This window comes from Entelurus aequoreus, linkage group LG01 (genome assembly GCF_033978785.1).
Source record: "Entelurus aequoreus isolate RoL-2023_Sb linkage group LG01, RoL_Eaeq_v1.1, whole genome shotgun sequence".
Taxonomy (NCBI): domain Eukaryota; kingdom Metazoa; phylum Chordata; class Actinopteri; order Syngnathiformes; family Syngnathidae; genus Entelurus; species Entelurus aequoreus.
In genome coordinates this window covers 71,645,815-71,672,366 of record NC_084731.1, presented here as the reverse complement: position 1 = coordinate 71,672,366, position 26,552 = coordinate 71,645,815, and the positions used below count along the sequence as shown (strand labels likewise).

General features: G+C 41.8%; 1 protein-coding gene and 1 pseudogene across 4 annotated transcripts in view; both read left to right on the top strand.

The window, feature by feature from the left end:
- srsf6b (serine and arginine rich splicing factor 6b) overlaps nucleotides 1-13,779 on the top strand; it is a 41,033-nt gene extending 27,254 nt beyond the window's left edge. For 3 of the 4 annotated variants that reach the window (XM_062057573.1, XM_062057565.1, XM_062057562.1), the window contains exons 5-6: nucleotides 3,827-3,904; nucleotides 12,288-13,779. In XM_062057573.1, coding sequence (XP_061913557.1) covers nucleotides 3,827-3,904; nucleotides 12,288-12,678 — 469 coding nt within the window. In that variant the 3' untranslated portion in view covers nucleotides 12,679-13,779. The remainder of the gene's footprint in view (nucleotides 1-3,826; nucleotides 3,905-12,287) is intronic. The other variant, XM_062057580.1, reaches the window with a different exon arrangement.
- Nucleotides 13,780-13,922: 143 nt separating this feature from the next.
- Nucleotides 13,923-16,524, top strand: LOC133656676 (ADP-ribosylation factor GTPase-activating protein 1-like; annotated as a pseudogene).
- The last annotated feature ends 10,028 nt before the right edge of the window (nucleotides 16,525-26,552 follow it).

Below are 26,552 nucleotides of genomic sequence, written 5' to 3'. Positions count from 1 at the left end.
TTTTTTCCCCGTAAAAGAGGAAGCGCTTCTTCTTCTACGGTAAGCAACCGCCCCCATAGAAGTGGAAGCGCTTCTTCTTCTACTGTAAGCAACCGCCAAGGTGAGCACCCGCCCCCGTAGAAGAAGAAGCGCGCGGATATTACGTTTCATTTCATTTGTGTGTATCTGTAAAGACAACAAAATGTCTCCTACTAAGAGACACGCGTACAAGGTTCCACTGACTTTTGATATTCATGTGAACCGCACTGTGGATACAACGGGAGCACGTACGGTGAATATTCGCACCACAGGGAATGAGAAGTCGTCCTTCACTGTGGTTCTAGCTCGCCATGCTAACGGCCAGAAACTTCCACCCACGGTGATATTCAAAAGGAAGACCTTGCCAAAAGAGAACTTTCCAGCCGGCGTCATCATAAAAGCTAACTCGAAGGGATGGATGGATGAAGAAAAGATGAGCGAGTGGTTGATAGACGTTTACGCGAAGACACCGGGTGACTTTTTTCACGCAGCGCCGTTCCTGTTGATCTACGACTGCATGCGCGTCCACATCACAGATGGTGTCAAAAAACAAGTGAAGCACACCGAAGAAGAATAATTCGAGGGATTTGTGGATGAGTAATAACTTCAGAACGTGAGCTTTAAATGTTTATTTTGTGTGTTGTGTGACACTAACGTATGAGCAACGTTGAGTTATTGATGTTGCTATTGCTCTGCACTATTTTGAGTGTTACTATTTTTGTAATTGCACATTTGCACATTACATTTTGGGAGTGAACAGAGTTGTTAGAACGCTGGTTTGTAATATATTATTAAAGTTTGACTGACCTATCTGACTGTTTTGTTGACATTCCCTTTAGCGTAGCGTAGGTGCGGCTAATAGCACGGGGCGGCTAATAGGTAAACAAAGTTTTGAAATATTCCGTTCATTAAACGTGCGGCTAATAACACGGGGCGCCTTATGGTGCGGAAAATACGGTATTTTATTACATGGTTTGCACAAATTAAAGAGAGTGGGGTTGTATGATATCTGTTGTAATTGCACTGGCAGACAGGGCCAAGTTGAGCATATGTGTTCCTCATCCATCACTCATATTTTGGGCATGTTTATGTTCATTGTACTTTAACAAATTCTGAGAAATAAAGCCACAATTGCTGAAGTAGAATGTTTTTGTTTTTTGGCTTTTTTGGAGTAATGAACTTTGATTCCACTGTTACCACTTTATCTGTGTGTAATACACAATCCTTGGATCATAAATTTTCTGTTGGGTGGAAACCTAATATGTCTAAAACCATTCCTTTATTGTTATTATTTGTGAAAAAAGCAGATCTGCAAGCTTACAATGGGTTGAACTTATAGATCTGCTGCTATTTTCACAACTTATGTGTGACACTGCCCAACAGCAATCTCCAATACTTATTGACCTAAATTAATTTGTTAAAAGACTATACTTATATACTTATATTATACTTTTTATTCTTTTTTTTTGGACTAAAACTAGACTAAAACCTTTTTGACTTTTCATCGACTAAAACTAGACTAAAACCCTTTTGAGTTTTCGTCGTCTAAAACTGGACTAAAACTATCACATATAAAAGTGACTAAAATGTGACTAAAACTAATAAGTATTTTAGTCCAAAAGACTAAGACTAAATGTAAGATGGTTGTCAAAAACAACACTGCTCTGCTCGCCAACGCCACTCCTCTCTGCTCGCCAACGCCACTCCTCTCTGCTCGCCAACGCCACTCCTCTCTGCTCGCCAACGCCACTCCTCCCTGCTCGCCAACGCCACTCCTCCCTGCTCGCCAACGCCACTCCTCCCTGCTCGCCAACGCCACTCCTCCCTGCTCGCCAACGCCACTCCTCCCTGCTCGCCAACGCCACTCCTCCCTGCTCGCCAACGCCACTCCTCCCTGCTCGCCAACGCCACTCCTCCCTGCTCGCCGACGCCACTCCTCCCTTCTCGCCAACGCCACTCCTCTCTTCTCGCCAACGCCACTCCTCTCTTCTCGCCAACGCCACTCCTCTCTTCTCGCCAACGCCACTCCTCTCTTCTCGCCAACGCCACTCCTCTCTTCTCGCCAACGCCACTCCTCTCTTCTCGCCAACGCCACTCCTCTCTTCTCGCCAACGCCACTCCTCTCTTCTCGCCAACGCCACTCCTCTCTTCTCGCCAACGCCACTCCTCTCTGCTCGCCAACGCCACTCCTCTCTGCTCGCCAACGCCACTCCTCTCTGCTCGCCAACGCCACTCCTCTCTGCTCGCCAACGCCACTCCTCTCTGCTCGCCAACGCCACTCCTCTCTGCTCGCCAACGCCACTCCTCTCTGCTCGCCAACGCCACTCCTCTCTGCTCGCCAACGCCACTCCTCTCTGCTCGCCAACGCCACTCCTCTCTGCTCGCCAACGCCACTCCTCTCTGCTCGCCAACGCCACTCCTCTCTGCTCGCCAACGCCACTCCTCTCTGCTCGCCAACGCCACTCCTCTCTGCTCGCCAACGCCACTCCTCTCTGCTCGCCAACGCCACTCCTCTCTGCTCGCCAACGCCACTCCTCTCTGCTCGCCAACGCCACTCCTCTCTGCTCGCCAACGCCACTCCTCTCTGCTCGCCAACGCCACTCCTCTCTGCTCGCCAACGCCACTCCTCTCTGCTCGCCAACGCCACTCCTCTCTGCTCGCCAACGCCACTCCTCTCTGCTCGCCAACGCCACTCCTCTCTGCTCGCCAACGCCACTCCTCTCTGCTCGCCAACGCCACTCCTCTCTGCTCGCCAACGCCACTCCTCTCTGCTCGCCAACGCCACTCCTCCCTGCTCGCCGACGCCACTCCTCCCTGCTCGCCGACGCCACTCCTCCCTGCTCGCCGACGCCACTCCTCCCTGCTCGCCGACGCCACTCCTCTCTGCTCGCCAACGCCACTCCTCTCTGCTCGCCAACGCCACTCCTCTCTGCTCGCCAACGCCACTCCTCTCTGCTCGCCAACGCCACTCCTCTCTGCTCGCCAACGCCACTCCTCTCTGCTCGCCAACGCCACTCCTCTCTGCTCGCCAACGCCACTCCTCTCTGCTCGCCAACGCCACTCCTCCCTGCTCGCCGACGCCACTCCTCCCTGCTCGCCGACGCCACTCCTCCCTGCTCGCCGACGCCACTCCTCCCTGCTCGCCGACGCCACTCCTCCCTGCTCGCCGACGCCACTCCTCCCTGCTCGCCGACGCCACTCCTCCCTGCTCGCCGACGCCACTCCTCCCTGCTCGCCGACGCCACTCCTCCCTGCTCGCCGACGCCACTCCTCCCTGCTCGCCGACGCCACTCCTCTCTTCTCGCCGACGCCACTCCTCTCTTCTCGCCGACGCCACTCCTCTCTTCTCGCCAACGCCACTCCTCTCTGCTCGCCAACGCCACTCCTCTCTGCTCGCCAACGCCACTCCTCTCTGCTCGCCAACGCCACTCCTCTCTGCTCGCCAACGCCACTCCTCTCTGCTCGCCAACGCCACTCCTCTCTGCTCGCCAACGCCACTCCTCTCTGCTCGCCAACGCCACTCCTCTCTGCTCGCCAACGCCACTCCTCTCTGCTCGCCAACGCCACTCCTCTCTGCTCGCCAACGCCAGTCCTCTCTGCTCGCCAACGCCAGTCCTCTCTGCTCGCCAACGCCAGTCCTCTCTGCTCGCCAACGCCAGTCCTCTCTGCTCGCCAACGCCAGTCCTCTCTGCTAGCCAGTGCCACGCCGCTCTGGTGGCTAACGCCGCTCCTCTCTTCTCGCTAGCACCGCTCTTGTCGCTAACGCTGCGCCTCTCTTGTCGCTAACGCCGCTCCTCTCTCGTCGCAGATCTCGCAGCCGCCGGCGTTCCCACAGCAGGAGCCGCAGGAGCCGAAGCTCCAGGAGTCCATCCAGATCCAAATCTAGGTGAGAGAAAATAGTGTCACACTTAATTAGCAATACATATTATTATTGTATATCATTTGGCATATCAATTATAATGCTATCATTTAATTGATATGCCTAAAAACATGTATGGAAGTATTATTGTAGCAAAACTATTTGCAAACGTTAATCTCAATCTGTGCGTCTGTAATCTGATTTATTGTGTCTGTGTGCTTATTTGTGTGTCTGTATCTCAATCTGTGTGTCTGTAATCTGATTCATTGTTAGTGTACTAATTTGTGTATATCTCAATCTGTGTCTGTAATCTGATTCATTGTTGTGTACTAATTTGTGTGTATATCTCAGTGTGTCTGTAATCTGATTCATTGTGTCTGTGTACTAATTTGTGTGTATATCTCAATCTGTGTGTCTGTAATCTGATTCATTGTGTCTGTGTACTAATTTGTGTGTCTGTATCTCAATCTGTGTCTGTAATCTGATTTATTGTGTCTGTGTACTAATTTGCGGGTATATCTCAATGTGTTTGTAATCTGATTAATTGTGTCCATGCACTAATTAATGTGTATATCTCAATGTGTGTCTGTAATCTGACTCATTGTGTTTGTGTACTAATTTGTGGGTATATCTCAATGTGTGTCTGTAATCTGATTCATTGTGTCCGTGTACTAATTAATGTGTATATCTCAATGTGTGTCTGTATTCTGATTCATTGTGTCTGTGTACTAATTTGTGTGTATATCTCAATGTGTGTCTGTAATCTGATTCATTGTGTTTGTGTACTAATTTGTGTATATATCTCAAAGTGTGTCTGTAATCTGATTCATTGTGTTCGTGTACTAATTTGTGTGTATATCTCAATGTGTGTCTGTAATCTGATTCATTGTTTGTGTACTAATTTGTGTGTCTGTATCTCAATCTGTGTGTCTGTAATCTGATTCATTGTGTTCGTGTACTAATTTGTGTGTATATCTCAATGTGTCTGTAATCTGATTCATTGTGTCCGTGTACTAATTAATGTGTATATCTCAATGTGTATCTGTATTCTGATTCATTGTGTTCGTGTACTAATTAGTGTGTATATCTCAATGTGTGTCTGTAATCTGATTCATTGTGTTCGTGTACTAATTTGTGTGTATATCTCAATGTGTGTCTGTAATCTGATTCATTGTTTGTGTACTAATTTGTGTGTATGTATCTCAATCTGTGTGTCTGTAATCTGATTCATTGTGTTCGTGTACTAATTTGTGTGTATATCTCAATGTGTCTGTAATCTGATTCATTGTGTCTGTGTACTAATTAATGTGTATCTGTATTCTGATTCATTGTGTTCGTGTACTATTTTGTGTGTATATCTCAATGTGTGTCTGTAATCTGATTCATTGTGTTCGTGTACTAATTTGTGTGTATATCTCAATGTGTTTGTAATCTGATTAATTGTGTCTGTGTACTAATTTGTGGATATATTTCAATGTGTCTGTAATCTGATTCATTGTGTCCGTGTACTAATTAATGTGTATATCTCAATGTGTGTCTGTATTCTGATTCATTGTGTTCATGTACTAATTTGTGTGTACATCTCAATGTGTGTCTGTAATCTGATTCATTGTGTCTGTGTACTAATTTGTGTGTCTGTATCTCAATCTGTGTCTGTAATCTGATTCATTGTGTTTGTGTACTAATTTGTGTGTATATCTCAATGTGTTTGTAATCTGATTAATTGTGTCCATGCACTAATTAATGTGTATATCTCAATGTGTGTCTGTAATCGGATTCATTGTGTTTGTGTACTAATTTGTGTGTGTATCTCAGTGTGTCTGTAATCTGATTCATTGTGTCTGTGTACTAATTTGTGTATATATATCAAAGTGTGTCTGTAATCTGATTCATTGTGTTTCTGTACTAATTTGTGTGTATATCTCAATGTGTGTCTGTAATCTGATTAATTGTCTGTGTACTAATTTGTGTGTCTGTATCTCAATTTGTGTGTCTGTAATCTGATTAATTGCGTTCGTATACTAATTTGTGTGTATATCTCAATGTGTTTGTAATCTGATTGTGTCCCTGTACAACACTAGAAGTCCCAGCATTTTTCTGTCTACCTAGAAGACCCAGAGAGGGGTCATTTGGCCCGACGCTTTTCCCGAATACACTAATCACTCATTTTGTTATGGTAATGAGGCTAAAATCCAATGCAAGGACAATCGTGCAACTGTGCGCTGTGTTGACTGCTACCGTTATACATGTGGGAAATGCCGAAAGGAGCAATGGCAGTGCCAGGATTGTGAGTGACTGCTCAAATGTATGTCAGTCACGTTTACATGGACATGGTTTTTCATTCTTTGTAAATATGCTTTTTTCTTTGTAAAAAATTTTTTTTAAACTATTTTTGGCACACAAAAATAACAATTGCTTCTGCAACAACCCTCCACACCAAAACTGGGAAAACAGTTGCTTTTTCATTCTTTGTAAATATGTTTTGTTTTGTATTTTTTTTAACAAATGTCAGAGTGTTGATCCCTGCAAAAACACACACAACCTACCTCAGAACTAAAGCTTGCTCTCAAAAGAACCTCCTGAGCTGTAAGGTCCCCTCCCCCACACAGGCACAAGTGGCCACTAACAGCCACATTTTCATAACAAAAGGAGTGTCCACAGGGGGGACTAGGGGTCAAATGACCTCTTGTGGGTTTTCCAGGTAAAAAGGTCAATTGACCCCTCTCTGAGACTGCCAGTGTTAATGTGTATATCTCAATGTGTGTCTGTATTCTGATTCATTGTGTTTGTGTACTAATTTGTGTGTATATCTCAATGTGTGTCTGTAATCTGATTCATTGTGTCTGTGTACTAATTGTGTGTCTGTATCTCAATCTGTGTCTGTAATCTGATTTATTGTGTCTGTGTACTAATTTGTGTGTATATCTCAATGTGTTTGTAATCTGATTAATTGTGTCCATGCACTAATTAATGTGTATATCTCAATGTGTGTCTGTAATATGATTCATTGTGTTTGTGTACTAATTTGTGGGTATATTTCAATGTGTCTGTAATCTGATTCATTGTGTCTATGTACTAATTTGTGTGTTTATCTCAATGTGTGTCTGTAATCTGATTCATTGTGTCTGTGTACTAATTTGTGTGTATATCTCGATGTGTGTCTGTAATCTGATTCATTGTCTGTGTACTAATTTGTGTGTCTGTATCTCAATCTGTGTGTCTGTAATCTGATTCATTGTGTTCGTGTACTAATTTGTGTGTATATCTCAATGTGTCTGTAATCTGATTCATTGTGTCCGTGTACTAATTAATGTGTATATCTCAATGTGTGTCTGTAATCTGATTCATTGTGTCCGTGTACTAATTAATGTGTATATCTCAATGTGTGTCTGTAATCTGATTCATTGTGTTTGTGTACTAATTTGTGTGTATATCTCAATGTGTGTCTGTAATCTGATTCATTGTGTCTGTGTACTAATTTGTGTGTATATCTCAATGTGTGTCTGTAATCTAATTCATTGTGTTTGTACTAATTTGTGTCTGTGTCTCAATGTGTGTCTGTAATCTAATTAATTGTGTCTGTACTAATTTGTGTCTGTCTCAATGTGTGTCTGTAATCTAATTCATTGTGTCTGTACTAATTTGTGTCTCAATGTATGTGTGCGTCAAAACATTTTGGTATTCAGATTTGTGTGAAGCAGGAACCCTGATTGGCTGTCTTTTCACACGTGATTTTGCCACAAATCTGAAAACGCAGACACATTTTTTTACACACAGAGATTGAAATATGGACAGAAAACAAATACGGACACATTAAAACACACACGCAGATCTGATTACATACACACAGATTGAGATAGAGACAAATTAGTACACGGACACGTGAATCGGATTACACACACAGATTGAGATACAAACACACAAATTAGTACACAGACACAATGAGTCAGATTACAGACGCACAGATTGAGATATAGACACACAAATAAGTACACGGACACGTGAATTGGATTACAGACGCACAGATTGAGATAGACACGCAATTAGTACACAGACATGTGAGATTGAGGCACAGACACACAAATTAGTACACGGACACAATGAGTCAGATTACAGACACAGATTGAGATACAGACACACAAATTAGTACACAGACACGTGAATCGGATTACAGACGCACAGATTGAGATATGCAATTGCAAGTAGTTTTGCTGCAAAAATACTTACATAAAAAAGTAAATATTGTACTAGTTTAGAAAGTGAATAATATCTATCTGGAAGATCTGGTTCAGTTTGTGGCCCTCAGAGTAAAATGAATGTACACCCCTTTTTAGGGATGTATATTGTTTAGAATGATAGCGACATGGATATTCCTTATCGATAACAGTATTTATCGGTACTTTTATCGCTACTATATTTCATTGGTGTAAACAAAGATGTGGAAAAAATGCAGTTTTATGAGCACAAGAGGTTGTACACCAGCAACATCATGTAACATCTCACAGCTGCTTTTTTAGTCTTAAATCAAATGTGTGCGCAGTGCATCTTGTTAACACCACACACATCCATCACTTCATCACAATTACATGTGTATGTAGACCTTTTACAAGATATAGCAAATATAAGTCAATTAGCGGATGCTATCTTGCTTTACGAAACGTTATGGATTGTTACAGTACTTAAATTTTTCTTTTTTTTGAGTGGGTTAATATTGGCCAGTGGATTACTGGGCAGTCGTGAGTAAAGCGTGTTCACGTCAAAAGGACACTAACTCTTATTAGCGTGCCTGACTTACATGGTAAGGTCCTAATTAGGAACCGGTACCAAGAAATACTGGTACATAGTATACATCCCTACTCCTGGTGTCATTGTTGTATTTGTTTCTATCTAGACTTGTTAGCATACAACGGAACATTGATTTAAGAACTTAATTGGTGATGTCATTATGACACGCTGTCACGTTCAGTTCAGCTGCCACACATTGAAAATCAGCTGTGAATAATGACAAATAAGGAAGCAACGCCACACAAAAGTCTAGCGCAACACTGCCTCCTCAAAAGTTTTTCAGTCACGCACGCTATGTCAGTTTGAAGTGAACAAGTCACCACCGCGTTTTGGCGATTATGGCCTAAATAATAATCATTATATTTGTCAATATTGAAATCACGATCATTAATCGCAATGATTCATTATGTTATGTAAGACGGTGTTGGGGTGTGACTGTGACGCCATAATGTAATTTGTCATTTCTAATAAAAAGGCTATAGATATATATTATTCATATATTTAAAAATATATATTTGTGTTTTTGTTTATTAATAATAGAATATAATAGAAAGTACTTTATTGATCCCTGGGGGAAATTCAGCACCACAGTTCGCTCACAATAGACAATAAACATTTAGGTATTTTTTACATGTGAATAATATACAGTCTATTATAGAGCATTATTCACATGTGAATAATATAAATACAGTCTATTATACAGCATTATTCACATGTGAATAATACCACTGTGTAAACTTTCTTTTATTACAGCATGCCTTTATCTCGATTTTTACATTTACATGTACTAATGTGTGTACATGTAGATGCTGTATCGGGTCAGATCCATTAGATAGATAGATAGATAGATAGTACTTTGATTCCTTCAGGAGAGTTCCCTCAGGAAAATTAAAATTCCAGCAGCAGTGTACAGAATTGAGATCAAATTTAAAAAGTAAATAATGGGGGTATAAATGGAAATAAAATACAAAAATATTACAATAAAAATAAAAAGCAACAATAAGAATATAAATATAACAGTAAAAATAAGAATAAAACAAGAGAAACTAGGCAGTAGTGACCATGTTATGAAAAAGTATTAAGAGTTTGAGCAGAAATGTCATGTAGAAATTAACTACATGAACAAAATGCTATGTCACATGAATGGTTATTAAAGTAATTACTTTGTGACATGAAAGTAATGTAAAAAATCTGGTGTTTACTTTTTGATATCAATATAAAACACAAAGCAGTTTGGCTAATGAAGATGAAGTCTAATAAACAAGCTTTGTTCTTCTCTAACACCTCCCAGTGGTTCAGTGAAGCAGATTGGCCAACAAAAATAAACAGGAGGGATAACTCCCACATCTGATACACAATCTTTGTGCCTCACTGACGACCCAGCCTGCGTTCAATTGGATGAGATGACAAAACATTTCAGTGCTGATGTTATTTGAACAGCAGTTAAATAAACAGTAAACAAAGTAAAGACTTTATAACAAGTTGTGACAACATTCACCTGCTGCACGTTTCCTCACATCATTAACTCTCTGTCACAGCAGCTGATGAACGCTGTATTGAGAACATAAAAGCAACATCAAATAGTTTTCTCCTTGGCTGTATACTTTTAGCGTGGGGACAATATTGTCCACTCCTGTCTCCATTTAAACACAGCAGTGCGCTCTTAAACGCACGGCCAGACTCCACGGTAGTGAAATGAAGTCAAAGGAAGCGATCAGCTCTGTTTACTCACAGGGGAAAGGTCGTGTAGTTGCCCGCCATCTTTTCTAAAGCCAAACCACGCTAGTGCGTTTCCAGGAAGTACGCAGTGTTGCCTAAAATGCCTTAATACATGACGGGTTTTCGGTAATTATGAATGTAAACGGCCTTACTAAACGTCTGTAACTTTACCGCGGTTGATCATTATACCGTTACACAGACATTATCTGGATGTAAACGTCTGCAAACAGTGGAGTTGGTAAATGTACGTGCTCTTATTTTCCATTCAAGCTTTTAGTGATAGTCTCCTTTATTCAGCTTTAGTCACTTAGAAGAATGATTCATTTCAATGCATGAAAGTGTTACAAGGATGATACTTTGACACTGTCAATCAACATTCTTGCCACATAAACACTGATCTTATGATTGTTAGCTTTGACTTTGACACATGCACACCTGCAGATACAGTAATAATGTACAGTAATTATCAGTAACCGCCTTTTGAAGGACGTGAGGCTCTACCAATTCTGATGTCAAGAGAGAACCCTGCATTCAGCCTCTGCACTTATGTTATTGCTGTTATTAAAAGTTCATGTTAGTGAATTGTTCATTTGTGGTTACATCATCTCATTATAAGTGTGTACTTTATATTGCACAATCCTATTTTAACATGAGAATATTTATAGTTGCATCATCACATTTGTAGCGTACAATATGTTGTTGTTTTTTCCAGATTATAGAGCGCACCGGTGTATATAAGCAGCACCCACTAAATTCTAGAAGAAAAAATATGTATTCTATGTATTAGCCGCATATATATACGTTGTGAGATGAGTAATTTACACAGAAATATTTATTTACATGCCTGAATTGTTTCCAAACGGTGTCCGTAACATGGCAGTAAAACGGCTGATCAAACAAAACAGAAGTCATGGTCATGGACCCACTAGCTGCGCAAGCTAGCTCTCCAGTCAGCTAAACAGACTCAATAAAAGGAGTGGTCCACTCCCATGTTAGCATATTAGCTAATGCTAAAAACGCTAGCTCTCCAATCAGCTAAACAGACTCAACTCCACGGTGACGTTTTCATGAATTTACTGAGGAATTTGTGAAAGTGAAAACAAAAAGAATGTTATTGTAATAACAACACAGACACTCAAAAACCTGTTAACATATTAGCTAATGCTAACGCGCTAGCATTTACAAGTATGCATGAAAACACTCCTACAGACATCACGCACGGGGCACTTAAGTAGGTAAGAATGGTTTTAGTTATATTGTAAAACTTAAAAACGTTGCTTGGAGAGATGAATTATCAATCCTCTCGAGTAGAAACGCTATGGACGGCTAGAAAATGGAACGGCACCTGTACTTCCGGTTGAACGCACTAGGACACTGCAGCACACTAAGCAAACTCGTCCAAAAGATGGCAGCATAGCACAAACACCTTTACAGTGTATTTGCTTTTTTTTTTTTTTTATAATATTTTTATTATGGCCGTCAGCAAGGGAAAATCCCTAAAAAAAAATAGCTGCAGAGTTGAAAGTGTAGGAAAAAAGTAGCGGCTTATAGTCCGGAATGTATGTTGCACAATCCTACTTTAAAAAATGAAACAAACTCCTCCTCAGGACTTTGACCAAACGAGCCCTAATTGAAATGGCTGACACTAGACAGATTAATGATGATAAACTGCCATGGAATTTTGCCTGTGCCACAAATGTGGGTGTGGCATGGCGCCAAACTTTGATCTGATGTTTCGCCACAAGACAGCAAATGTTTATAACTGTGTTGTTGATCATAACTGGTAGAAATGATGGTGGCATCCTGCTGGGGTCAGTACATCTTCAGAAGTGTTGGTAGTGACTCTGCCTGTTCAGTTCTTAGTTCATTCTTGTAAGTGATTGTGGTTTTTGTTTAATCCTGGCAGGTCCGGTTCCCGTAGCAACAAGCGCTCCAAGTCTGGAGACCGCAAGTCCACCTCTCGTAGACGCAGGTCGCCCTCGCGCTCAAAGTCCAAATCCCGCTCGCACAGGTCCGGCTCTCCGTCCCCGGAGCGCAAGTCCAAGTCCCGCTCAAAGAGTCGCTCCAAGGTCCGGTCCGAGCGAGACTCTCGGAGCCGGTCCAAGGAGGAGGCGGACCAGAAGTCCCGCAGCCGCTCGCCCTCCCCCGTGGAGAACGGGAACGGGGAGCGGGACGCAAAGTCTGCGTCCCGCTCCCCGTCTCCTCGGGAGGACGAGCGCCAGTCCAGGTCCAAGTCCAAGTCCAGGGAGAAGCGCTCAGTGTCTGGCTCCAGGTCTAGATCTGCTTCTCAGGATTAGCACACCTGAGCTTCCATCCTTGAAGCAGCACTTCCTGTCCTTAAATCCTTCATTCTGCTTTTCTTGTCCTCGTTGCTGGCCCACTCATTTGGAATTATTATTATTATTGACCTGGATCTCAATCTGTGTGTCTGTATATCAATCTGATATTGTGTGTATTCACTTGTAGGTGTGTTAGATCCATGTAGGTGTGTGTTAGATCCATGTACGTGTGTTGGATCCACGTGCGTGTGTTGGATCCACGTGCGTGTGTTAGATCCACGTACGTGTGTGTTGGATCCACGTAAATGTGTGTTGGATCCACGTAAATGTGTGTTGGATCCACATAAGTGTGTGTTGGATCCACATACGTGTGTGTTGGATCCACATACGTGTGTGTTGGATCCACATACGTGTGTGTTGGATCCACGTACGTGTGTGTTGGATCCACGTACGTGTGTGTTAGATCCACGTACGTGTGTGTTAGATCAACGTAGGTGTGTGTTAGATCCATGTAAGTGTGTGTGTTAGATCCATGTAAGTGTGTGTGTTAGATCCATGTAAGTGTGTGTGTTAGATCCATGTAAGTGTGTGTTAGATCCATGTAGTTGTGTGTGTTAGATCCATGTAGGTGTGTGTGTTAGATCCATGTAGGTGTGTGTGTTAGATCCATGTAGGTGTGTGTTAGATCCGTGTACGTGTGTGTTGGATCCACGTACGTGTGTGTTGGATCCACGTACGTGTGTGCTGGATCCACGTACGTGTGTGTTGGATCCACGTAGGTGTGTGTTAGATCCAAAAATGTGTGTTTTTAGAAGTAAAACACGTCTTTGGAGCAAAAACACAAGTACAAGGATCTGAGTACACACACATCAGATGGATATACAGACACACACATCAGTACACACAAATTAGATTACAGACGCACTGATTGAGGTCCAAGTTTGCAAACAGTTTTGCTCCAATAATACTTCGATCGACTAATTAGTTGGCATGAAACGTTCTCAACTAGTTCCAACTTTACAAAGTATACGGTGTCTCTTTTTGCTATCAATCGTCACATTGCATCAAATGTGCATTTTTTTGTAAGCGTACGATGAATTAAAGACGGAAATAAAATCCTGTGGTATGTATGTTGTGTAATTGTAATAAATGCAGACGAGGCGTGTTCAGAACTACTTTCTAGATGACATACAACCACACTCAACGGGGCTACTGCGCATGCTCGTCACTACTGTTGCATGCTGGGTAGTGTAGTTCATAACATCACAGGATCTATGAGCTACATATAGTAGTCCAGTCATTGTCAAACTGCGGTACGCCAAACAATCACTTAATTCAAGTACAGTTTTATTTTCCTGAATTCAAACTATAATGTTGGAGTGGCTAAAATATATGAAATAAAACCTCTCCCTTGTTTCTAATGAACTACCACGCTACTGTAGTTTATTGTCGCTCATCACATGTCTAGCTAGCAATGTGCACATAGGCACATTTAGTCGGATTAAAAAATGCATCATGTAAACACACCATTTAGGATATCCCGACCCGATCTCACACGTTCGGATCAAAATTACCTTCTTATCGAGACATGTTTATATGTGGATAATCACTGACTGTAAACAAAGTTATCTGTGACGTCAGCTACACTTTGGTACTGCACTCAACTTCATATTGTCTCATGCAAACAGGAACATGGCTGCCGGTGTTTGACACAGCACTGCAGTCCATTTATTCTTCATTTCTGTCGGCCCTCTGAAGACACTCCTCCAGTTCAACTGTACGTTTCCAGCGAAACGTCTGTGGATTTGTTATCTGTTGGCTCTCTGAAACGCACCGTTTAGTTTTTTGGGGGGCCACGCAAACAGTGAGTCAACATGGCGAGTTCAAGGACCAGAAGAGTTTTGAAGGAAGTTAGAACCCAAGAAGAAAATAATTTTTGTGCGATCTGTCACCATGGACAAGTGGAAAGATATTAAGCTTGAGAAGATGAAAGCAGGTGGGAATGGCAAATTCCATTTGTTTCTGGAACTCCAAGATGATTACAATCCCAATTGGACCTTGCAGGAGAAGTATAACAGCCGAGCTGCTGTGCTCTTCAGGGACAAGGTTGCAACTTTAGCAGAAGGAAAGGAGTGGTCTTTAGAGACATCTGCCAAAAATTCGACATCACCTCAACCTAAGACCTGCCTTTCATTCTCCCATCAGTCTGGAGGGCCTGGAGCGACCTCTGTCAAATCTGGTGATAAAGCTTTCCTAGACTGGCTTAGTGCTGACGTCAACTCTTATTAGAGTGGAGGGGGTTACAGCGGGAATCAGGAGAACCGATATGTTGGCTTTGGCAGCACGGTGTCTCCGGAGAAGGAGGAGGAGGAGGACTTCCTCAACAACGCTATGTCCTCCATTTATTCAGGTTAGAGCAGCTTCACTGTCGGGGCGACCAAGTTTGCCTCTATTGCAAAAGATAACACGTCGAAATTGGCAAATCAAGCCACTTTGAAGGCCACAGAGTTATATGAGATAAATGAGAATGTTATCAAACCTACCCAAGAAAAGGTGAAAGCTGGCAAATTGCTAGATGAAATGACAGTCGGCATCACTGGCTTGGCAAACAAGGTTCAGGGAGCTGGTGCCAAACTGACCAACCTTTTCTCTGGAAAATCCGAAGATGGGGCCACTGGAGGTAGCTACCAGAACATGGATGCTGGCGAGGGATATCAGGGCAGCTCCAGTGAGCCCGTGTCAAAGGACTTCTGAGAAACGTTTGGGAGCAACAACTCCTTAAAGGCCAAGAAATCTCCAAGCAGCGACAGCTGGACCGTTGTAGATCATTCTGCCAAGAAGAGCTCTGACAATTGGGGCTCGAATTCCGCGTCCAACAACAAACAGCACGGAGGAGAGCTGGGAGGCCTGGTACAACAACTAGGAGAATGCAGACGGTAAGACCAAGAAGAGTCCCACAAAACCTGCGGAGGAAGCCTGGGGTGCCGCAGACTGGTAATCATCTCTCCTAGTTGACCTCCTCTCCTCTTTCCCTCTTGTCCTCTCTTTCGCTCTTCATCCCACGGGCACAGGAACTCACTTTCTGTCCCATCTATTCTCATCTTCTATGTTGAACGTAGGCCCCAAAAGGAACAATGCCCAGTCTTACATTAATTGCATGATTGAAAATCATATTCTTAAACAAATCTATGCTAAGGCAAATTGCAATTTTGTACATTATTGTAAATCTTCAGCGGATGAAGTAGTGGAGTGTGAATACAGTCTCAAACTACAACCCCGTCCTCAAAACTGGAGTTCAAGTCTAATGTTCATACTATTTGATATTTGTTACCTTGTCATAGGATCTATTGCGTCTGACCAGTCTTCCTCTCAGGGAATACAAGTCACTGGTCAATCCCAAGTTCTTTCAGACGACATATATGCTGAGTAAGAAGGACAATCAAGACAGAATAGGAATATTATCAAGTTTTACCTAAGCTTTAGGAGACCAGTCCTTACAAATACGCTAATACCAGCCTCCAGAAGTGGTCTGAAAATCAAACGGGAAGAGACAATTTATTGAATACGAAAACAGCCCCCACCCTGCCCAGAAAGGAATACAGCCTCTTTGTTCTAATACAGATAAGATAAGGGAGTATGCTATACTCCCACATTCCAACCCTTCAAGGTAAAGCACAGAGTTTACTTGCGGACATAAGATACAAGCAAAAAGAGTACACATGGGAAAATATTAGCTGCTTTAAACATCACTATGAATAAAGAAAGAACTCTTAAAAATATATGCATTCTCCACAGATCTCATTCATTTAAACAAGAATGTTATTATGCATGAGATTGTCTATAAATCATTGTAAATACAGTATGAGAGACTAATTTAACTCCAGCTGATTGAGTGTCATAAACAAGATATATATATATATATATATATATATATATATATATATATATATATATATATATATATATATATATATATATATATATATATATATATATATATATATAAAACCTAATATATAAATAAACAGATTGACTTATACCAGGGGTGTTCAAACTTTTTGACTGGGTTTTGCGTATATAATTAATAATTGGATATTAAGAGTATGTGAAAGATTGACCTCGGTCTTGTTTACTTCCTTGAAGACCTTAAAGTTTTGTAATTAATCAGAAATATCAATCTGGCTGGCTGTTATCTACCGCCCCCCTGGGCCCTATTCGGACTTTATCAGTGAATTCTCAGAGTTCGTTGCTGATCTAGTGACGCACGCCGACAATATAATCATAATGGGGGACTTTAATATCCATATGAATACCCCATCGGACCCTCAGTGCGTGGCGCTCCAAACCATAATTGATAGCTGTGGTCTTACACAAATAATACATGAACCCACGCATCGCAACGGTAATACAATAGATCTAGTGCTTGTCAGGGGTGTCACCACCTCCAAAGTTATGATACTTCCATATACTAAAGTAATGTCCGATCATTACCTTATAAAATTTGAAGTTTTGACTCATTGTCAACAAGCTAATAATAATAATAACTGCTATAGCGGCCGCAACATTAATGCTGCCACAACGATGACTTGCTGACCTACTGCCTTCGGTAATGGCACCATTCCCAAATTATGTGGGCTCTATTGATAACCTCACTAACAACTTTGACGATGCCTTGCGCGAAATTATTGATAGTATAGCACCGCTAAAGCAAAAAAGGGCCCCTAAAAGGCGCACCCCATGGTTTACAGAAGAAATTAGAGCTCATAAATTATCATGTAGAAAACTGGAACGCAAATGGCGCGCGACTAAACTTGATGTTTTCCATCAAGCATGGAGTGATAGTTTAATAACTTATAAACGCATGCTTACCTTAGCTAAAGCTAATTACTACTCAAATCTCATCCGCCTCAACAAAAACGATCCTAAATTTCTGTTTAGTACAGTAGCATCGCTAACCCAACAAGGGACTCCTCCCAGTAGCTCCACCCACTCGGCAGATGATTTTATGAATTTCTTTAATAAGAAAATTTAACTCATTAGAAAGGAGATTAAAGACAACGCATCCCAGCTACAACTGGGTTCTATTAACACAAATACGACTGTATATACGACGGACACTGCCCTCCAAAATAGTCTCTCTATTTTTGATGAAATAACATTAGAGGAATTATTACAGCGTGTAAGTGGGATAAAACAAACAACATGTTTACTTGACCCACTTCCTGGGAAACTTATCAAGGAACTGTTTGTATTATTAGATCCTGACCTCATGGTAAACTACCGACCGGTCTCCCACCTTCCGTTTATTTCCAAAATTCTCGAAAAAATTGTTGCACAGCAGCTAAATGAACACTTAGTGACTAACAATCTCTGTGAACCTTTTCAATCCGGTTTCAGGGCAAATCACTCTACGGAGACAGCCCTCGCAAAAATGACTAATGATCTATTGCTAACGATGGATTCTGATGCGTCATCTATGTTGCTGCTTCTTGATCTTAGCGCCGCTTTCGATACCGTCGATCATAATATTTTATTAGAGTGTATCAAAACACGTATTGGTTTGTCAGACTTAGCCTTGTCTTGGTTTAACTCTTATCTTACTGACAGGATGCAGTGGGTCTCCCATAACAATGTGACCTCGGACTATGTCAAGGTAATGTGCGGAGTTCCCCAGGGTTCGGTTCTTGGCCCTGCACTCTTTAGTATTTACATGCTGCCGCTGGGTGACATCATACGCAAGTACGGTGTTAGCTTTCACTGTTATGCTGATGACACTCAACTCTACATGCCCCTAAAGCTGACCAACACGCCGGATTGTAGTCAGCTGGAGGCGTGTCTTAATGAAATTAAACAATGGATGTCCGCTAACTTTTTGCAACTCAACGCTAAGAAAACGGAAATGCTGATTATCGGTCCTGCTCAACACCGACATCTATTTAATAATACCACCTTAACATTTGACAACCAAACAATTACACAAGGCGACTCGGTAAAGAATCTGGGTATTATCTTTGACCCAACTCTCTCGTTTGAGTCACACATTAAGAGTGTTGCTAAAACGGCCTTCTTTCATCTCCGTAATATCGCTAAAATTCGTTCCATCTTGTCCACTAGCGACGCTGAGATCATTATTCATGCGTTCGTTACGTCTCGTCTTGATTACTGTAACATATTATTTCCGGGTCTCCCTATGTCTAGCATTAAAAGATTACAGTTGGTACAAAATGCGGCTGCAAGGCTTTTGACAAAAACAAGAATGTTTGATCATATTACGCCTATACTGGCTCACCTGCACTGGCTTCCTGTGCACTTAAGATGCGACTTTAAGGTTTTACTACTTACGTGTAAAATACTACACGGTTTAGCTCCAGCCTATCTCGCCGATTGTATTGTACCATATGTCCCGACAAGAAATCTGCGTCCAAAGAACTCCGGCTTATTAGTGATTCCCAGAGCCAAAAAAAAGTCTGCGGGCTATAGAGCGTTTTCTATTCGGGCTCCAGTACTCTGGAATGCCCTCCCGGTAACAGTTAGAGATGCTACCTCAGTAGAAGCATTTAAGTCCCATCTTAAAACTCTTTTGTATAATCTAGCCTTTAAATAGACCCCCCTTTTTTAGACCAGTTGATCTGCCGTTTCTTTTCTTCTCTCCTCTTCTCCCCTGTCCCTTGCGAGGGGGAGTTGCATAGGTCCGGTGGCCATGGATGAAGTGCTGGCTGTCCAGAGTCGGGACCCCGGGTGGACCACTAGCCTGTGCATCGGTTGGGGACATCTCTGCGCTGCTGACCCGTCTCCGCTCGGGATGGTTTCCTGTTGGCCCCGCTGTGGACTGGACTCTCGCTGATGTGTTGGATCCACTGTGGACTGGACTTTCACAATGTTATGTCAGACCCACTCGACATCCATTGCTTTCGGTCTCCCCTAGAGGGGGGAGGGGGGGGGGGGGGGGGTTACCCACATATGCGGTCCTCTCCAAGGTTTCTCATAGTCATTCACCGACGTCCCACTGGGGTGAGTTTTTCCTTGCCCGTATGTGGGCTCTGTACCGAGGATGTCGTTGTGGCTTGTGCAGCCCTTTGAGACGCTTGTGATTTGGGGCTATATAAATAAACATTGATTGATTGATTGATTGATTGAATCAGCTAAAATGCGGCAACATTTTGTAATGTGGCCTTTGTATCACCCTGACGGAAAGTTTAATTAAACTATACAGTCAACAATATGTTTGCACAGACGATCAGTGTTTTAGTAACAATGAAATGTAAAAGACAACACAACCACCTAAAAAGATGCGATACCTGGCAAAAAAGTTGCTTCCTGTTTTTCCCCAACTATTTTATTGTTAGGTTTTAGCTGCATAAGACAACTTTATTCCAGTTCCTGGTTCTACCTCTTAAGAAGCCTGGAGTTTACTGTACTGAATGTAGCTGTTTTTAAAGTTTTATCTCGTGTGGTCTTTTCAAGGATGAAACTCAAGCGACGATTATTTGTTTCAGATCAGTACTAGAATAAATTAAAAAAAACAGTTCAAGAAGAGTTTTGCTGCTGAGCCAGTGGTGTTCGTGTATGCTCGTGTTTCTAAAGCCTTAAACCGCACGTCAATACTAATGTCATCTATGTGCGTACCTCAGATTGTGTCGGTTCATATATTGTCACCTGGAAGCTTTATTTCCTCGCAAAACTTACCAAACAATGTTTCCACTTACCTGTTTGGGTCGAGTTACTTGGAATGGACGCATGAATCCTCTAGCGTGTCGTTGAATAAGCATCAAGGTGCTGATGAGGTCAACGTTCGGTCTCCAATATAATCTGAATTTAACTGGAAACTGAAAAGCTTAAATTCATCATCATGTTCATTTTGATGTTGTGCATAAGATGTCAAGTGAAAAATGAAAATCTGTTCGATGAATTCTCAAATGTTGTTTCTTCAAGTGCAGTTTTTGTCCGCTTGCCCTTTCCAAGTTTCACCAGCAGCTTTCCCACCAGGTGAGCCAGTGTTACAGTACAGTAGAGGCTGTGGATGTTTGTGTGTTGAAGAAACATGTCTTGTAAAAACAAAACAAAAAACTTCAAATTGTCTGAATGAATCGATTAGATCCGATTGTGTCAACGAGCTGCTTTATTCACCACGACCTTACAGCTACGAGGTTGTTTATTTTCTTCTTTTTTTTTATTATTGAACAACAAACATACATTTACAATGCGCACACAAAAGTCAGGGCACTCTCAACATAATGCAGCTACTTTTACGAGTGCTTAACCACTAGTCTCGCCACGTGACGTGAGACGCACCCTGATGACGTCACACGACCTACGGCAAGCCGCACAGACCAGACGGAGGGCTCAGAGCAGGTGCGCTTCAAAGAGATGGTCAAACAAAGTTAGCGAAGAGAAGTCAAAATGATAAGTTAGGGAAGAGAAGTAAAAATGATAAGTTAGCAAAGAGAAGTAAAAATGATAAATAAGTGAAGGGAAGTAAAAATTATGAATAAGTTAGCGAAGAGAGGTAAAGATTATAAATTAGTTAGTGAAGGAACTCAAAATGATAAATAAGTTAGCGAAGGGATGTCGAAATGATAAGTTAGCGAAGGGAAGTAAAAATGATAAGTAAGCGAAGAGAGGTAAAAATGATAAGTTAGCGAAGGGAAGTAAAAATGATAACTTAGCAAAGAGAGGTAAAAATGATAAGTTAGCAAAGAGAAGTAAAAATGATAAGTTAGCAAAGAGAAGTAAAAATGATAAATAAGTGAAGGGAAGTAAAAATTATGAATAAGTTAGCGAAGAGAGGTAAAGATTATAAATTAGTTAGTGAAGGAACTCAAAATGATAAATAAGTTAGCGAAGGGATGTCGAAATGATAAGTTAGTGAAGGGAAGTAAAAATGATAAGTAAGCGAAGAGAGGTAAAAATGATAAGTTAGCGAAGGGAAGTAAAAATGATAACTTAGCAAAGAGAGGTAAAAATGATAAGTTAGCAAAGAGAAGTAAAAATGATAAGTTAGCGGAGGTAAGTAAAAATTATGAATAAGTTAGCGAAGAGAAGTAAAAATTATAAATAAGTTAGCGAAGGGAAGTCAAAATGATAAATAAGTTAGCGAAGGAAGTCAAAATGATAAGTTAGCAAAGAGAAGTAAAAATTATAAATAAGTTAGTGAAGGGAAGTAAAAATGATGAATAAGTTAGCGAAGAGAAGTAAAAATGATAAATAAGTTAGCGAAGGGAAGTTAAAATGATAAATAAGTTAGCGAAGGTAAGTAAAAATGAATAAGTTAGCGAAGAGAAGTAAAAATGATAAGTAAGTTAGCGAAGGGAAGTCAAAATGATAAATAAATTAGCGAAGGGAAGTAAAAATGATGAATAAATTGACAAGGTCAGACGAGCAGAAATGTTGGAGCCATGTTTGTTGTTTTCATCCACAGGAAGAAGTCCAGTAAAAGATAGACTAAAGAATTGGGCTGATATAATGATAATAATTTCAGGGCTTTTCTACTTTTAACCATTTTCCAAAGTTGAATTAATTTGAAATCATCGCTCATCATAAACACTTTATCTTGCAACATAATGTTAATTAGCATTTTTAGGCTGCCATCTTTTATAAATAACCCAAATGTATTATCTTCTGTTGTAAATGTGGACATCTATCTATCTATCTATCTATCTATCTATCTATCTATCTATCTATCTATAAATGTGTGTGTGTGTATATATATATATATATATATATATATATATATATATATATATATATATATATATATATATATATATATATATATATATATATATGTATATATATATATATATATATATATGCATACATACAGTTATGTTCATAATAGCAGTGTGTTTAAAAAGGTGAGTAAACCTCCAAATTCTTCAAATAAGTTGTATTTTAATGAACACAAATGCATTGGGGACACTGCACATTCTATTTCAAAGCCAGAAAATTGGAAAAAAGTAATTGGATTTGATAATATTTTACAGAAAGTCAAGAAATATAAAACAAAAAAATAGCAGTGCTGACATATTTCTTTACAAAACTCAAATGTACCATATAAACTAAGAAAGGCTTGCAGATTCAACTTTCTTGAGAATCATTAACTAATATTTAATTGCATAACCACGGTTTCTGATAACTGCTTCACATCTGTGGCACATGGAGTCCACCAACTTCTGGCACCTGTCAACAGGTATTGCAGTCCAGGACAATTCGTTCCACAATTCCTCTGCATTTCTTGGTTTTGCCTCATGAACAGTATTTTTGAGGTCAGCCCACAAGTTTTCAATGGGATTAAGGTCCGGGGATTGTGCAGGCCACTCCATTACTTGAATTCTGTTTGTCTGAAACCATGATTTTGCTTCCTTGCTGGTGTGTTTGGGGTCATTGTCTTGTTGAAACACCCATTTCAATGGCATTTCCTCTTCAGCATATGGCAACATGACTTCTTCCAGTATTCTGATGTACTAAAACTGATCCATGATCCCAGGTATGCGATAAATAGGACCAACACCATAGTACGAGAAACATCCCCATATCATGATGCCTGCACCACCATGCAGGTGTTTGCAGGACGTCTGACAAACTGTCTGTGGCCCTTACACCCAAAAAGAACAATCTTACTCTCATCAGTCCTCAAATATTACGCCTTTTCTTTTTATGCCAGTCAATGTGTTCCTTGGCAATTTATAACCGCTCCAGCACATGTCTTTTTTTTAACAATGGGACTTTGCGGAGGCTTCTTGCTGGTAGCTTGGCTTCACATAGACGTGGTCTGGTTGTTACAGTACTCACGGGTCTGATTGTTACAGTACTCACTGGTCTGATTGTTACAGTACTCACGGGTCTGATTGTTACAGTACTCACAGGTCTGATTGTTACAGTACTCACGGGTCTGATTGTTACAGTACTCACAGGTCTGATTGTTACAGTACTCACAGGTCTGATTGTTACAGTACTCAGGGGTCTGATTGTTACAGTACTCACAGGTCTGATTGTTACAGTACTCAAAGGTCTGATTGTTACAGTACTCAGGGGTCTGATTGTTACAGTACTCACAGGTCTGATTGTTACAGTACTCAGGGGTCTGATTGTTACAGTACTCACAGGTCTGATTGTTACAGTACTCAGGAGTCTGATCGTTACAGTACTCAAAGGTCTGATTGTTACAGTACTCAAAGGTCTGATTGTTACAGTACTCACAGGTCTGATTGTTACAGTACTCACAGGCCATCTTAGATCTTTCATCCTCCTGGAGCTGATCATTGGCTGAGTCTTTGCCATTTTGGTTATTCTCCCATCCATTCCAATAGTCGTTTTTCTTTTTCTTCCTCGCCTTTTTGGTTTTGGCTGCCATTTTAAAGCGTTTGATATCATTTTAGCTGAACAGCCTATCATTTTCTGCACTTATTTATAGGTTTTCCCCTCTTTTATTAATTTCTTAATCACAGAACGCTCTTTTTCTGAACAGTGAATGGAACGACACATTTGACTCGGTTTTTCAAGGACAAATGCACAGCCAGCATATGCAGCGTCAGTTGCCTTGAAGCTTAAATAATGGCCACCTGTTTAACACCTTTTTTCCCCCACATAATCAATGACGTCACTTATGGAACTCAGCACTGCTATTTTTTTTAACACGCCCTTTTCAGTAAATGATTCAGTTTCACAGAATCAGCAGCATGCATGTCATGCCTGTTGGCTCTGTTGGGTTTTCTATACCTTTACTAAACATTCTAGAAACTTACTTGCAGTGTAGAAGTTGAAATTCTAACAAAAAGAGTGATTTATCTTGCTAGTGATGTGGGACTGCTATTATTTTGAGCACAACTGTATATACTTACACATATATTATATATATATATATACACACATTATATATAAATATAATGTGTGTGTATATATATATATATATAATATATATATACTTACACATATATTATATATACATACACACATTATATATATATATATATATATATATATATATATATATATATATATATATATATATATATATATATATATATATATATATATATATATATATATATATATATCAGAATCAGAATCAGAATCAGCTTTATTGTCATTACCCAGGGTAACGAGATTGAGGCCATTCCATACAGTGTGATAAAACAAGTGTACACTCTATACAGAGGGTGAAATGAATATGTACATGAATATCTACATGAAACAGGGTGGTTGGTGGAATGGGTTATTGCACCGAAGAGAAGGCAGTTATGAGGGTCAATGGGGAAGTCTGTTCAGGGTGGTTATGGCCCTGGGGAAGAAGCTGTTTTTTAGCCTGTTCGTCCTGGTTTTAATGCACCTGTAGCGCTTCCCAGAGGGCAGCAGGTGGAACAGGTCAGAGCCAGGGTGGGTGCTGTCCTTGATGATGGCACTGGCTCTGTTGAGGCAGCGGGAGGTGTAGATGTCCATCAGAGAGGGGAGAGGGCGGCCGATGATCTTTTGAGCCGTCTTGACCACTCTTTGCAGCCTGTCCCTGTCTGCTGCAGTGCAGCTGCCGTACCATACTGTAATACAGTAGGTCAGCAGGCTCTCGATGGACGAGCGGTAGAAGGTCAGCAGCAGGTCAGGCTTCAGGTTGTACTTCCCGAGGACTCTCAGGAAGTGTAGCCGCTGCTGAGCCTTCTTGATGATTGCTGTGGTGTTGACTGTCCAGGAAAAGTCGTTAGAGATGTGGACTCCAAGGTACTTGAAGGAGTGGACCCCCTCCACACGCTCGCCGTTGATGTAGAGGGGGGCAGGGTCGGTGCTGCTCCTCCTGAAGTCGACTATAATCTCTCTGGTCTTGCTGGTGTTGAGAGCGAGGTTGTTCTCCGAAGACCAGGCCGTCAGCTTCAGGACCTCCTCCCTGTAGGCAGCCTCGTCACCCCTGGAGATGAGCCCGACCACTGTGGTATCGTCAGCAAACTTGACGATAAGGTTGTCACTGTGGGCTGGACTGCAGTCATGGGTGTAGAGGCAGTAGAGGAGGGGGCTCATCACACAGCCCTGTGGGGAGCCGATGCTCAGCGTGCGGGTGGATGAGATGTGGGGGCCAAGTCTCACATTCTGTGGTCGGTCCGTTAGGAAGTCCCTTATCCAGGCGTTTGTGAGAGGGGGGAGGCCAAGAGTGTCCAGTTTATTGCAGAGTCTGTCCGGGATTATTGTATTGAAGGCAGAACTATAATCCACAGAGAGCATCCGGACGTAGCTCTGCTGCTGCTCCAGGTGGTTCAGAGCAGAGTGGAGAGCAACAGCGATGGCGTCCTCTGTGGATCTGTTCGCCCGGTATGCGAACTGGTGGGGGTAAAAGTCTGGAGGGATATAGTCCTTGATGTGCTGGAGAACCAGTCTCTCGAAGCACTTCATGATTACCGGAGTGAGGGCCACTGGTCGGTAATCATTCAGGCTGGTGATGGGAGACTTCTTCGGCACCGGGATTATTGTAGATGACTTCAGGCAGGATGGGATGACTGCCTGAGCCAGGGAGAGGTTGAAGATCCTGGTGAAGGCAGGAGCGAGCTGGTGGGCGCACGCCCTGAGCACCTTTCCAGGTACTCCGTCTGGTCCGGCAGCCTTCCTGGGGTTCACAGCCAGGAGCACTCGTCTGACACTGTGCTCCTGTACAGTGAGTGGAGTGGTGCCGGAGCCCGGTGGGGGCGGGGGCAGGGCTGGAGCAGATGAGGGTCGCTGGGGGGTATCGAAACGGGCAAAGAAACAGTTAAGCTCCTCTGCCAGTGTCGCACTCTGATCCGCAGTTGTCACATTGCAGCCTCTGTACTTCGTGATGTCATGAATGCCCCGCCACACCTCCCGTGAGTTATTGATGGACAGATGGGACTCTATGCACCTCCTGTGATCCGCCTTTGCTTTTTTAATCCCTCTCT